This window comes from Eurypyga helias, unplaced genomic scaffold (assembly GCF_000690775.1).
Source record: "Eurypyga helias isolate BGI_N326 unplaced genomic scaffold, ASM69077v1 scaffold5799, whole genome shotgun sequence".
Classification (NCBI taxonomy): domain Eukaryota; kingdom Metazoa; phylum Chordata; class Aves; order Eurypygiformes; family Eurypygidae; genus Eurypyga; species Eurypyga helias.
Window position 1 is genome coordinate 1 of NW_010272650.1, and position 14,547 is coordinate 14,547.

General features: G+C 42.0%; 1 protein-coding gene across 1 annotated transcript in view; it reads right to left on the reverse strand.

Moving 5' to 3' along the window:
* Window positions 1-3,365: 3,365 nt before the first annotated feature.
* Window positions 3,366-14,547, reverse strand: part of LOC104515274 (POU domain, class 6, transcription factor 2-like) — a gene marked incomplete at its 5' end in the record, with an annotated part of 181,757 nt that continues 170,575 nt past the window's right edge. Inside the window, 2 exon segments of the mRNA XM_010159189.1 lie at window positions 3,366-3,926; window positions 7,182-7,350. Of these exon segments, the coding sequence (XP_010157491.1) occupies window positions 3,422-3,926; window positions 7,182-7,350 (674 nt within the window).

Here is a 14,547-nt window from a genome sequence, read left to right on the forward strand (position 1 = left end):
ATTTAAAAAAATTCAGTGATCAATAAATTGGAAAACCATTAAGCCTTCACATATGACTGAAGAGACTTTTGTTTCATTTGCTGGTAGCAATCTATCTTTTAGTCACATGCAAAATTAAAAGGTATTCAAATGTAATCAATACGTGAAAATTGTTTACAAATGGAAGCCAGAAATGTTGCCAGTAACAAAATCAAATGAAATATTTATGGCCCCCTCCCCCCCCAGATGTATGACTCACACGTAATTTATCTTCCTAAGAATCTGATCAGGCACCATTTATGCCTCATAGCAAAAATTTTGTTTATAAAAAAATTAATATAAGAAGCACTACAACACTTTATAAATAATTTACAAAACATAATACAAAATTAGAAAACTGTAAAAAAAATCACTGCACATGAATGGTTTTAAGACTGCTGGATGAACATCATTTTTCCTTCCAAGCTGGCGATTTATATTTATGTTACCTATTCACTGTCCTAGTTATATCCCTCTGATATGTACTTTGGAACAGAAAAGAGCTTATATAACTGCTGCCAGCATATTTTTAAACATTTACTATCTTTCATACACTGTTTAGTTAACTTTTCTTCTTGGGGGATTTTTCTTCACAAAATTTAGAGCAGTCCCTGGGAGAATTGGAAATTTACTTTTTAGGCAAAGAATGGTTGATGGTTTTGTTTCCCAGGCTGTTGATGATGGGAGCGGAGGGGGGAGCGTGGGGATATGGTCTGAAGGGTGACCGAACTGGTGATCATGTACATGGCATTAACGGCTGGACAATTGTCAGCCTTCTGGAGACACGGGTAGGACTTCCGGAGTGTCTGCTTCCCAATATGATCTGTTCTTCCCTGCTTCCCTGATGGCTTCTGGGTGGTCCTGACTGTTATGTAAATTGAATTGTGGCCACAAGTTTAGGGCTGTTTGGTACAGATAACAGATATATCTGTGGATATAGATATCTGTGGATACAGGTATCTATGGATAGAGGGGGAAAAAAGAAACCCAGGGGGGCAGATGTTGCTCTGAGACTCTTCACACGCTCAGCTTGGGTAGAGCATCTTTTTTTTTGCCTGTCACAATTTGCCTGTGGTTACTGAGTTTTTTTGGTTTATCTTTTTTTTTTTTTTCCCCCTCATGGCAGATATTTATATATCAGCAGACAGAAAAGAGTCCATAACAATTCTCACTTTCCTCCTGATAAAAGCAATACTGAAAATATCCTTAAACATACTCTGCTGAAGCTTAAAACCCTAAAATGCATTTGCTGGACGTGAGCCCAGCCTGGAGTACTGGAACCTCAGTGCTCTCCAACCCTGACCTTTGAGAGTGCTCACATTTACAGACAGTTTCTGGCACAGATGATGGTCTCTGAAGCCTTAAAACTCCACCAGCCATGCAGCAAACACCCCATTCCGCAAAGCAAATGCCATTAGTAAAATAGTGAGGGCCAGAGTCAAAGCCTAGTGAAATCAATGGAAGTCACTTCCTTTCGCTAAGTTTTGGATGTAGCCTTCAGTTCTTGAAAACCCTGGAAAAGAGGTGTTATTGGAAGACTCCAGCACTTTGAGAACCTCCTTCAGCGTCCTGGGTAGACCAGCAAAAATCCAATACAGCCATGCTGAGGTTGGTGAATACAATCAGGAGTCACATGAGCAGAATTTTACTCTACCATCTCGACAGTGACCTGAACCAAATCCCTGATGTTATCTAAAGTTCTGACCAAGATGCAGCTTCTACCCTAACAGTGGGCTGGACCCCAAAGGCTGGAGCAGAAACCGGCAGAAGATGAAAATCACCATCACAGGTCAGCCCACGCGTCATCAAGAACCTACAACACCTTTCTCTCCCTCTGAGCTTTGGTATACTCGCCCAGTGCCCAGGGGCCACACAGTTTTAGAAGGTGCTTGTCCAATCAAAAAGGAAGCCACAGAGATTAGTTGTCTTTAAAGGAAAACCAACTAACCTGAAACATATTGCAGGTGACCCACCTTACTCTTCCCAAAGGATATTCAGTGGGTTTCCCTACGTCCTGGTTGCTTAGTCTAGCCAGCGGTCACAGCAAACGCCTGCAGAAACACATCCTCCTACTGAAGAGGTCAACAGGGCAAGCATCAAGATTGGGGTGACATAAAAAAAAAAGGCAGAAGGAACAAAGCACTATTCCTGAAAGTCCATAGTAACAATCAAAACATCCTCATCGCTTCTCAGCCTGTTTTCTTCAGTCTCTCAAGAAATTTCTTTGGCTAGCAGACTTTGGAGAGAAATTGCTTCAAACAGAACCAAGTTACAGATGCAGTACTGAACCGAGCGTGCAGTTTATATTTATACTACAAAATGAGTTTTGGTAACCTCTCCAGGTTCATGGCCAAAGGACAGAGAAATCCCAAGCTACACATTTAACAATAAGCACGATGTTCAGCGTGGGCTGACAGTTCAGCAGACCTAATCCTAATCCTTTTTTGTCCTGTATTGCATTTCAGCGTATCAATATAAAAGTGTTCAGGTTTCCCTTTTTAAAAGTCTCAAAACAGTACTGGGTTACATGGGTTTGGGGAAGGGGTGAAGAATGAGGTGGAAAGGGGGAGGCAGCAAACGGAATCAGGAAAAAAATAATAAAAATAAAGAAATGCAAAGCAAGACATACACCTTTAGAAGAGAAATACCAAACCCCACAAATCACAATAAGAATAAATTATTTTTGGCACCCAAACACTTGGAGATTGCAAAACTGTCGACTGAATGAAGAGGAGGTGACCACTATGGAATGGCTTTAACACCTGCAGGGGGTGCGAGCAAGGATGAGAGAAATTAATCCTGTTGTTTTTCCCCTTTGCAAAATACAAATGTAAAAATCCGTAACACAATTTGACGCTCATAAAAGAGTAGACTAACAATCTAGTTTGCAATGCCGTGTTTCTGACTTTGGTTAATAGTTTTTCATAGTGAATCAGCACTTGGTACCTGAACGGCTGCAGTCGCCCCTCCAGGTGGCAGGCTCGTACGCGCTTTGCAACGGACAACAGTTCTTTTGCCTTTTTTTTTTTTCTTTTTTTTGTTTTGGTGTGTTCTGTTTTGTTTTTTCCTTAAAATGTGTTCACATTTTCATAATATACAGAAAAAAAGTTAAGCAGTTATTTGGTTTACTTTAGGTCCATTTAAAAAAAACTGGCTTTTTCTTTTTTTTCTTTTTTTTTGGGAACTAATTCTACGACACACACGCTAAGTGTTGTGTTTTTTGTTTTTGTTTTTTTTTAATAGGAAAACCCACGGACATTTATAAACTGTTCTGTCCTTCTTGTAGTTTTCTCAGTCTTTTACTTACAAGGGTGATGAACAGGTATTTTCAGAGTTCGAAGGGTTATGTTTCTGTTGGTGCAGGTTTTTTTGTGTGTGGTTTGGTTTTGGTTTGGTTTTTGTTTTAGGAGTTTTCTTCCAGAGAGTCTGTTAAAGGCTCCATAGGAACTGCCGTCGCAGGCTCGTGTTGTTTCAAGCGTTTAATTGTGTTCTTCAGTGCTTGCCTCTTATTGCAGAACCAAACTCTAACTACTTCCCGGTCATAGTTCAGTTTCTCTGCGATCTCTGTCATTTCTTGCCCAGAGGGGTGCGTGTTCTTCTCAAAGTGGGCATTCAAGATCTCAAGGGCTTGTGGCGTGAATGAGGTACGCCTCTTGCGCTTTTTGGATGGTTCGCTTCCGATAAACTCGGTAAGGTTCTGCATACCTGCTCGATGGCGGGCCTCAGCCTCAGCCATCCACCGCTCAAGCACCGGCTTTATCTTCTGGGCACTTTTAGGGGTGATGTCCAGCTTTTCAAACCTGGCAGGATACAAAAGGCCAGGGTTCAGTTTGGCTGTCAGACTGCTAGCTATAGTGTTCTCTTGGGCTTCCTGTGGTAGGAAAAAGTGGCTTCTCAGGATGGTGTGTCTGAGGGAAAATTGAGAAAGAAGAGTCTTACACTGATGCTCTGCCAGGGTGGGACTTCCTGCCTGCCTGACTGATTGACTGGCAGAGGTAATTTACAATGGATTACGAAAACCATCAGGTATATCTATTAATATATATAGAGAGAGCTAGATATTTAAGCTAACACAAAACGAGCACTACAACAAAATTCTAAGTACACTAAATAATACAGGTTATGACTCACGTTTTCATATTTCTGATGATCTTCAAAACCCTTAATGCTAAGTCTAATTACAGGAAATGATATCAAAGGCAATCGCTCTTTATCATTCCGTCTTTGTGATTAATGCTTCTGTTTCCCTTCCCATCCCTTGTTGTCCAAACACCACAGCTTTAATAATACAAACCAATGGCCGTTACTAGCCTCAGAATATCAGGTTTCTTTTCCTTTAATTTTTCAGCAATTTTCACTGTTTGCAAGTTAACGCTATATCCCTTTTCTGGGTTGGAAAAAGATTCCCATAGCTACAGTGGTATTCAGCTGAAACAGCTGGACACTTTGCAATTATCTTGACTGCCCTCACAATGTGCAAAGACAGACTCATGTTTTCCAGATGAAACCCAGCATAATAGTCTACTAATACGCTGTGGCACCAAGCTGGGTTTATTGTGGGATTTCTGCAAACTGTACCGGAATGATATCATTTCCTGTAAATGAGGTCTTCTATATATCATTTTGCCATCAAAAGTCTTTTGCCAAACCAGATTTTACAAGTATTATAAAACATCTGGAAAAGCAGGCACACAAAGCTGTAATCCTTTTAAAAACAGGCAGAAGAGCTGAGTTCACATTTCAAGTCCTATAAGGTAAGTACTTGTTTCTTTCATTTATCAAGTTCATCCTTTCTTGCTACACATTAGAAAAGTCTTAACCCGAGCCCTCTGATGCCACCCGTTCGCATTTCCCCGCTTTGCCTATCTCCGCCCGGCACGTCGCGGTGCTTAACGTTGCGGAAAGGCAACGACTCTTGTGTGGTGCTGCCGTACTCCCCAGCCCGCCCGATGCCGAAGCACCGCCACCGCCGCTAATCACGACGTGCTCTGGAGACGAGCCCGACCGAATCGGTGCCTTTGTGCAAAGCAACTCGGTGACTGCAGCCGGCAATTTTTAGTGCCTCTATTCGGCACGTGGTGGCTGCAGAAAATATTCCAGCAGGAAACAAAGCATTTCTCACAAAGAAAGAAAGAGACAAGGAATCATTTCAGATAATAACACTCCAAGGATTTTGTAACTGGTGGCTGGGATCCTAGTGTGGTATTGACTGCAAGGTGTCCTTCCCTGGTGTCCAGTGGTATTTCAGGCTGAAGTGTATGCTTTAGAACGCACTGTCTCAAGATAAGAAAACGCTGTTTCTGTCTCTGAGCTGATCCCTCAACTTGCTTACCTTTTTGCCCTTTCCGTAACGCTGGAGTTCATGCTGAAACTCCTTTGTTACCATTAGAAGTCAAACCGACTGTTTCTGAGGAACAGCACACTGCCACTGAAGCTCCTTGTCTTGGTGTTTTACAAGAAATGCACAGTCAGAGCAGGTTATTACACCCCAAAGTGATATCCATCTGGGGCGGTCAAAGGCAATTAAAAAATCCTATAACCTTGCAAGTATTGGGGACCAGCTTCTGCACCCAGTCCTCACGTTCTGAGCAATGTGCCGCTCTAGGGAGCCCTCTGTAAAGGGTCTCCACATTCTGGGCTTTTCTTAGACACGTCTGTGCTCCAACCCCATCGTTATCAGGGTTTTCATGATAATCGGTTGGTGGGGAACTCTTTCTCTTAGTAAAATTCCGACCATGCCCAGTGGTTTTCTCAGGTGTGAGGTAGATGGAGGAAATGAGAAGACAGAAAACTAGGCAAAAGCAAAGGAAACTGCAATTTATCACTTTAAAGTAGAGTATGTTAAACAGCAACTTAAGGCTACAACAAATTGGCAGTTGCTAAAAACTCCACCCATTTTAGGCATTCTTTGCCAATTGACCACAGGGGAAAAAAAATAAAATTAGTCCTTAGCAGCAGGGAGCAATAGCATTCATGTCGTCGGCATTGCTTGTTAATGTTGATACTGCAGTACATGTTGTTTGGTATAACGATACACAGGTCTTGAAACAAATTTCCCAGCAGTAGTATCCTTGTATAGACTGAATAAAGGTTATTTTCTACAGGGAGGTATCTTATAAGTAAAAACAGTAGGGGAGACCATACAAGTGAGAGGATCCTACGGAGCTTTTTGTATTTAACAACAATCAATGGGTTTTATGGAAAATCATTGAGCAAAATGTGAGCTGCAAGCTCACTACCCCATACTGATGTTATTTATAACCTTAGTCTTAAACTGCAGGAAAAGTACACTTTCATTCTACGGGGAATACATTAAAAGTATAAAGAGCAGATAAAAAGACAGAGCATTTCATGGATCACCAAGAACAAAATCCACTTAAATGAGCTTAGAGTTGGTTTCTTGGTTTTCACTGATGGAGAAGGACTATAAGGCATTGCCCAAGAGGAAAAAGCTGTTACTTAAGTGTGTTTGTTACCTCATGTATAAACATGGGATTACTGTAACACACATAACATGCATATACCGTGTTCGCTTCTAACTACTTTAACTCTGTCAAGGCTGTATTATCATTTTTTCTGATGAGGGCACGTTTCTCCTTCTGCTTTGCATACATGGGTCATCTGTCTGTTTTTGTAGTAAACATTGGGGTGATAAAAGATGAGTAACTGCTGGTTTGCAAGATAGCAGGAAGGATAATTTTTTTCCTTTCTGTGTTGCCTAGGTAAATCATCATTAACATCCCATATGTGAAGTGCTAACCACAGTAATGCAGGTTTTAACTTCGCAGGGATGCAGCCATGAAATAGGTGTTCAGTAACCCTATCTGTAGAAAATGGCACAGTATGAAGAGGGTCAGCCGGTGCTTATCCAGCATCAGCAGGCTCTCCAGCTCATCTACTGAATTAAGTCTCAATGCCAGGAACATTGTTTCTCACTTGTTTAAAAAAGAAGGAAGGAAAAAAAAAGAGGCTAAAGTTACTTTAGGGGTACACAACACGAACGTTTTATCTGCCAGATACCACCATTATTGTCTATTTAAGTCCTGGATTAAATAATCCATTCTAAAGACACGAGACTCGAACACGAACATGCTCCTTGCAATAAGCTGAGTAATTACTAAGAACAGATGGAGGAGAGGAGAGTTTATGATGTAACGTGTTACCTGCAGATGGCAGACTGGCTATAGGCTGGGCCTTCAGTGGCGCTTAGGGCTTGGCCAACTTGAGTCTGTGTCAGGCCAAGGGACAGGCGCCGGATTTTGAAAGCTTTGGCAAATTCTCGGATTTCTTCCAGATTCACCCCATCCACCTCTCCAGTGGCTGTTTGAGGATCTGTTGAAATAGTGTTTTAATCATGTCAGTCCTTCGCGTCACATACGAGTGGGCTAGGTTTACACCACCTTTCATCGTCAAGACATTCATGTTCTTTTATTTTTCTTAATACTTATCCCTTTCTCTTCTTCCCCAAAGAGAAAGAAACTTCCCTTGTCAGGTGTGTTATGAAGCATGTTCAGATTGCTAAAATACTAGCCAGGCTGCAGCGTTTCCAGGTGCTGGTGAAAGATTTTCAGACATACTTTGCTGCTGAGCTCCTGAAAGTGGCCGACCCTCCTCAGAGTGGCTGGGCTCCCCACTGCCGTTTGTGCCTTGCAGAATACCCCCCAGGCTGACGAGTCATGTTCCCTGTTGCCCGTTCTTGTCACATACAGAAGGAAGGCTGGTGTTAATATATTTATTTGCAGCCTGTAGGGAAGGCTAAATATGCACATGATCCGCTTGGGTTTTTTTAAATTTGAAATCAAGACTTTCTGCTTTATCTAAAATGAATGCCAAATAAGGAGATTCACAAACATTCCTTGCTTTTCCCAACCCAAACTGCCTGTCAAACGTCCACAGTAACCCAGCAAATGAACAAGCCCAAACAAAATACTGCCTTTAAAAACTCCCTAATTTAAAAATCTTCTTTTAAAATATGCCCGTCTGGAAGCAGCCTTTCAAGCTTTTCATTCTGCCTCCCATCAGGTTGATAATCAAGGAGCAGCAACATCAGCCATTAGGTTTTAGATGGAAATGCTGCACAATTTTTTACTTTCACATTAGCCCCTCAGAAGATAATGCATATGATGCTGTGAGAATAAATCTGTCCTTCCTCTCCGTAGCAGTTTAGTGGCACAGAAGCCTTTGTCCCTGAAAAGGGCACATAATAAAGCATGTCTACCACAGGAAAGCTCCTTTGGTGTTGGATAACTTGGTCAATTTAGGACTTATCAAGGGAAATGACACAACAGCTGGAGAACAGAACTTTTTTCCTCCCTCAAGCTACTGATCCCTGGCTAAATGAAAGTGTTTGCCAAGTGGGAGACAGCATGGGCCGGGGATGGTGGAAGATTTCAGTGTTGTGCAATCCTGCATGTAGTGAGGCCGCTCTCCTAGAGACATCTCTATTGTTCATCACCTCATTCCTCAGATTTCTTAAGTCAAAAGTGTGCAGCACAATAACCCATCAATTTCTGTAAATGCAAGCTGTTGTCCAAGGACGGTGCTAGACCACATTACTATTCTGAACCCTATACGAGAGTGGCTTCTGCTACTACTGCTATAGCTTAAGGCTTGTCAGCATTACAGTAACAAAGCCTTTATTTTCAGGGGTTTATAAACCTGATGTAAAATTCCCTTATGATGGAAATGTCCTATAAAACGATCTTTTAGTCCCATCACAGACAGAGGGAAGAGGCTTTTCTGCTATATAAATTTAGCCTTTACCAATTCATTGCTTGAGTGTAAGAAACCTACACAGCAATAGTATTTTAAAAATCCTGAACTCTGCATACAGGCAAACACGCACATTGGCTGAACCCAGTTTTGACAATGCTCCACACTCAGAATCGTCCCTCCTGTTGTCAGTGCGGTGCTTTAGCTCACCTGTGCACACCGGCGGGCACTCACCCAGTACCAAGCCAGGGTATGTAGTACTAGGTTTTAAGTAGTTGGCGGTATGATAGCGGCCACTCAGGTTTGTAAAGTAATTGCCTTCGGAGGTGTGACACTTTCCTACTTACCCCACACACAGTCTACCTTGCATGCCCGTTCTGATTTTCAGGGACACAGAATGGAGCTGGATGCTTATCTGCCCTTTGGGTGTCTGAAGAGCAAATTATCATAAATGATAATGGCCTCAGAGATTCCCTCGAGTAAAGTGCACTAAGATAGTCACCTTCGTCACCTCTTTCCTTCCTTTGCTTTAAGGCCTCTGACTAAGGCTATTAGGGATGTGACAAAGGGCAATTCAGATGTTCCCAGAGAACTTTCAAAGTAGCAAACGCTATGGCAACTGGAACCTGGAAACGTCCCCAACTCGTGTGAGGAATAAAAAGGGAGGTAAGAAAACTAAAGGGTTATTTGCTTGCACATGAGTACAGGGAAATTCGGCTGGATCGTTCTGGTATGGCACTGTTGCAACAGAGAATATCACAGAAAGTCCTTTCCTTCTCAGGGGGCTTGGATGAGGGAACAATTAGGCTGAGGTCTCCTTGAGATGAGAAGAAAACCTGTGTTGCACTTCAGGAATATGGGAGTAGATTGTAATATATGGCGGAGTATCTGTTGAGAAAGCAGCTTCATTCTTACCTAGTGGCTCTGGGAGGAGGAAAGTACTAACAGAGGTGGACCAAAACACTGAAGCCTTTTATCCCTGAACTCTAGGGAAAATAGCATTTATAGCAAATCAGAACCACTTCTACTTCAGGTGTGATTCAAAGCCCTCTGAAATTCCAAGAATAGTCCCTTGATTTCTGTCAGCTCCATAAAACTCATACAGCACTATGAAGACCACGCTGTTGACATCATCACATAACAGCACCAGTCTGTTTTACTACATTGACATTAAAATGCCATCAACACATAACCTTGGACTCTGTGGACTAATACACATACATAAACATATACAAATAGATAAAGGACTTGGTTTTAATAAGTTCTGAGCTCTCAGAACAGTTAAGTGTATAGTGCACTTCACATTTTAGGAAGACTGTAAATAAACCAGTGCCTTTTAAATTAAGAGGGTATCGTAGAGAAGGCAGGACAGTGCCAACAGGAAAATAAAGAATACCAGTCTCATTGAGTGGTTTGGATCCACAGTAACTGCATTTAAAGATTCCCAGTGTACATCATAGCGTGATAAAACAATGGCTGTTGTATCTACAAAACTATCAGGTGCTGGAGAAAGGTGAGGGAATTGTTTGTGACCATTTTAGAGGATATGTGTACATATGTGTACAAAAAGGAAGCCATCTAAAATTCCCCCAGATGCCCTTGTGGATGAAGGTGGGTGAGCCAAAGAAATAAAATCCACAGGCTGCCCTTTTGCACTGAAATTCTTTTTTTCCTACTGAAGGAACTTCTGAATTTGCCTGAAAATCCCAAATGAATTTGTTGGTGACTGAAAATATGCTGTGATTTTAATAGCTGGGGGAAGGAGTTGCTACAGGGAAATCAGGGCACCCTGAAGGAGAAAGCAAATTTATGTTGTGCAGACTTCTACCAGGATTACATGGGATGATTTCCCCAGTCAGAGAGGAGGAAAAAAAGCTGGCAGAGGAAGTCCAATGGAAAGTAAATTGGATAAGAGAGGCAGGACAAAACATTGCTAATGGCAAATAGACTGGAGCTCAGGGGAAAGAGAGAAGAAAAATTTGTTTGTGGGAGGCATTTTAATTTTATAGTAACAGATGACAGTAAAATTAATTTGGAAGGAAAAAAGGAACTTCACAGAGGCACAGGTCTCAGAGCATGAGGGGAAACCAGTGATTTCCACAAAGAAAATATATGGTGGATAAGTTAAAGAAATGAGAAGACGGATGCATCTGCGAAGAGGAAAATGAAATGGATAAAAGGAGGAATAATGATGTAGAATTGCATTAAGAGAAAACAAGGAAGATAAAAGAGAACATTGATAGAAGTAGACAATATGAAGAAATCATACAGAAGCGACGGGAAGAGTAGAGGTGAATCTTGCACTCCTTGCTTAGGCAGAGCTTCTTTTAAAGTTTCCTTTCTTTGGAAACAACCATAATTTTTGTTGTCTTTAGAACTAGCCCTTGTTGCTGAGGGGGGACAAAGGGGTGAGGGTGAGATAAAAGGGAGAAGCTTTAAAGAACACAGTAATCCCGGGCAGGGGCTGGGGTGGGGAGTATGTGGCGGGACAAGGAATAAAAAAATAAAGGGATATTTAAAAAAAGGAAGGAAATGCCTCTTTTTAAAAATCAGGAAACATGTTAAAGAAAAAAAATGTAAAATCATAAAGAAAATATGACTACAATGAAAAGTAAAAGGAATAAAAACAAGGAACATGGAAAACTGAAGTTACTAAAATCCAATTCTGATCCCTTTCTCATAGTTCTTTAGTAATTTCATTGAGGATAGGCAGCCTCTCGTAAAAAGATTTACTCTCTTTAAAGTAAGGGTGCAGAAATTGCCCAAAATAATTATGCGTTTACTGGAGTTATGTTGCTCTAAGCAATTCGATCAACAGAATAAGGTAGCTGAATATGCCTAGTTTTACATGAACTTTACCATATTTGGTGACAATTCCTGGAATCTGGCAAATCTCAACCAAGGTACTTGACTCTAGGGCATCTGATGAAGGACTGGACTGCAGCTTTGGAACAAATGAAGATAAAAGGAAACATGGATTTCTTTCAGGACCACTGATCCATTGCAGGTGTCATCCCAATAAAAGACTCTGAATGGACTGTGGCAGACACCAGATTTCAATTCTAGGCCTGTCACACAAAGCTCTGCTCGCCAGTGTGGGAGCTGGGATGCTAAGAAAGCTTTGTTCAATTAGGGCCCTTAGGCTCGACAAAACGTTGCTCCTGCCCTGCATGGATCTCCACCCAGAAGCTGAACGGGTTCTGCAAAGGAGCAAAACAGGGCTGACCCTCTGTCTATTTATTTCCCTGTGTGCGGGCACGGTTGTAGGCAAATGGGCTTTTTGTCACATGAAACAATTTTCAAATTCGTGAAGATCAATTAAGACTATTTGTCTAAAAAGATGGTATTGTCAAGGACAAGGAAAAGCTGTACAGGATCCTGTTGCCCTTTTCTTGTTTCACTACACAGGTGGATCGACCTACTAAACCGATCATATTTTCTTCTTTCTTGTAGGCTCTCTCCACTTTACTAGAAACCAGCAGGTAGCTCTTGTGCCCTGCAACATCGTCCCTCATGTGCCAGCTCGAGCAGGCTTACGCATGCAGCGTTAGCTCTAGCTTGTGGTTGGCTACGTGCTCTGTCATACGCTGGACAGCCATCAAGGATCATCGAGACGACTGTTTTACTTCTGTGTGTGTGGTAACACTATGGAATGCTCTTAAGATCTGGGTCGCAGTGAATTAATTCCCAAGCACAGTGCCTTCCTCATGCTGACTGTATGAAAAGTACTGTCTTTACTCTGAGTCCCCCACTTGATTTAATTGAGCTTTCTTCTTTTTTGAGCAAGGGAGAAGCACTTCAGTTGTCTTCCCTGGGTCATTCGTTATCACAGGTAGGGTGTTGACTAGGGCTAAGTTTGCTTGGCATTTGCCATTGTAAGACAAATTTCACATCAACTGCTAGTGAGAATGAGGCTAATAAATAAAACACATTGTTCTGCCAGGGATTAAAAAAAAAAAAATTATAATAACCTCCTTTCTTTAAGAAGTCTCAGTTTCTCTACAACTTGAAGCCTGGCCCTGATAGGTGTCAGGGAGATAGCTGTTACACCAGTAATCAGATTCTCGCCATCCCAACTCAAAATCTGTCTCCAACAAGTCCAAGCCTGTGACCGTCCAAAGCTCTTGTCTACTCAGTAGAGATTTGCTAGACCTGTGCCTGGAGTTTTCTTTAATATTTTGCCCGTACTGAGGATGCTTGAGCCTAAGGCTGAAGGAGATGGGAGAGTAACCTCCCTCTCCTATGGTTGTGGCTCTAGCCTGCTTTGGGCCAGGAGGACAGTAAAAACAGGCAGACTGACTTGCCTCTTCTCTGCATGATCATTTTCCACACTCCTCTGATGGCTCCCAGGGAGGCGGGAGTGGTGTCTGCTTGATTTGGATGCAGGGGAAACAAAAGTTAACCTTGAGTCTGAAGAAAAAGACATGATGGAAGGGAAAAAAACCCTGAAGAATACTAAGGAGCAGGGATTGGAGTTTGGAGTGGAGGGAGAGGCCCTTACTGTTCAGAGGGTAGTAAACACTGTGATAGAGGAAAGAAAACAGGGAAAAAGAGGCAGCACCATGGATTAAACAAGGTAGGGGAGAACAGAAATTACTTAATAAAAAGACTTGTAAAAGGGACACAGATATGGTCTGGGGACAGAGACTAACTGGGAGCTGGAAAGGAACTGAAATGGGAAGAGGAGTTGATGGACTGCGGAGAAAGGACTGCAGGGAGAAGGCAATAGGAACAATAGCATGGAGGCAAAGGGAGCACAGATTGTGTGAACAGCATGAGGAAGTAATGAGACCGGAACAGGACAAGTGGTAGAAGGAGTCAAGCCTGAAAGGAACCAGTAGAAGGTCTGTGTTCTTTAGAGTATCTTCCCCAAATTTATATTCTTATGCCTCACATTCCTTTGCTCTCCCTGAGCAGGACCAACAAGATTATAACCCAACCTACCAGCTTCTCCATCCATTCAAATGACAGCAGATCTCGTATTTCCAGCTAGGAACATAAGAATTATCTCACGAAGTGACTGACTCATATTACTGTCCTGCTTTTGTAACAACCTTGAGATTATCCACTCAGAAAAAATCCCCAAAGTTAAAAGAAGATCCTTAGAGAAGCACAACTAAGCACTCAGCAGGTACAAAATGCTGGAGTTAGAGTAGCCCACAATGCATGTGGCATAGTCTGTGGGTCCCGGATTACCAGTTCTTTCTCCTCACACCCCTGCCTCATCCAGTGCACAGGATGAATTGTGCTTCATTACGGAGGAACTGATTGATGTATTGCCTTTTTACTTGTTCAGTGTGTGGCCCCAGACCTCTATTAAAGCTCTTCACCAAAGACATAGTTATTCATCTCCTCTTGAGCTCTTCTGTTTTTTAAAATCTTAATTTATTTTCTTGTGTTTCTACAAGATGGGGGTCTTCCCCTTCTCATTCACAGATAAGTGGACAGATATTAAGGGAAAAAGCATTTTTGGGTATCCAGTCTAGGTCAAGTAGGAGATGATTTTTGAGACTGTGTCTTTAAATGGTTCTTCATACAGTTCCACAGTGAAAGTGCACTTAAAAATGTAACTGTGAGTACCAGGTTCTTCTGTAAATTAAAGTTCAGAGTCTCAAGCTGGATATTGAGGGAGCACTCGTGAAAAATCGGTTTTAAGCGTCTTGCCTGCCATTGCTCTGGAATTGCGTGGCAGACAGAAAGCTTCAGCTCCTCAGCCCTCTACTGCCTGAAGCAAGATGATCCTTCACCCTTCTACAGCTCTCTCCCTCAAACGTTACGCAAACTGGGGAAGAGTTTAGTGAATCAGTTAGGGAACTA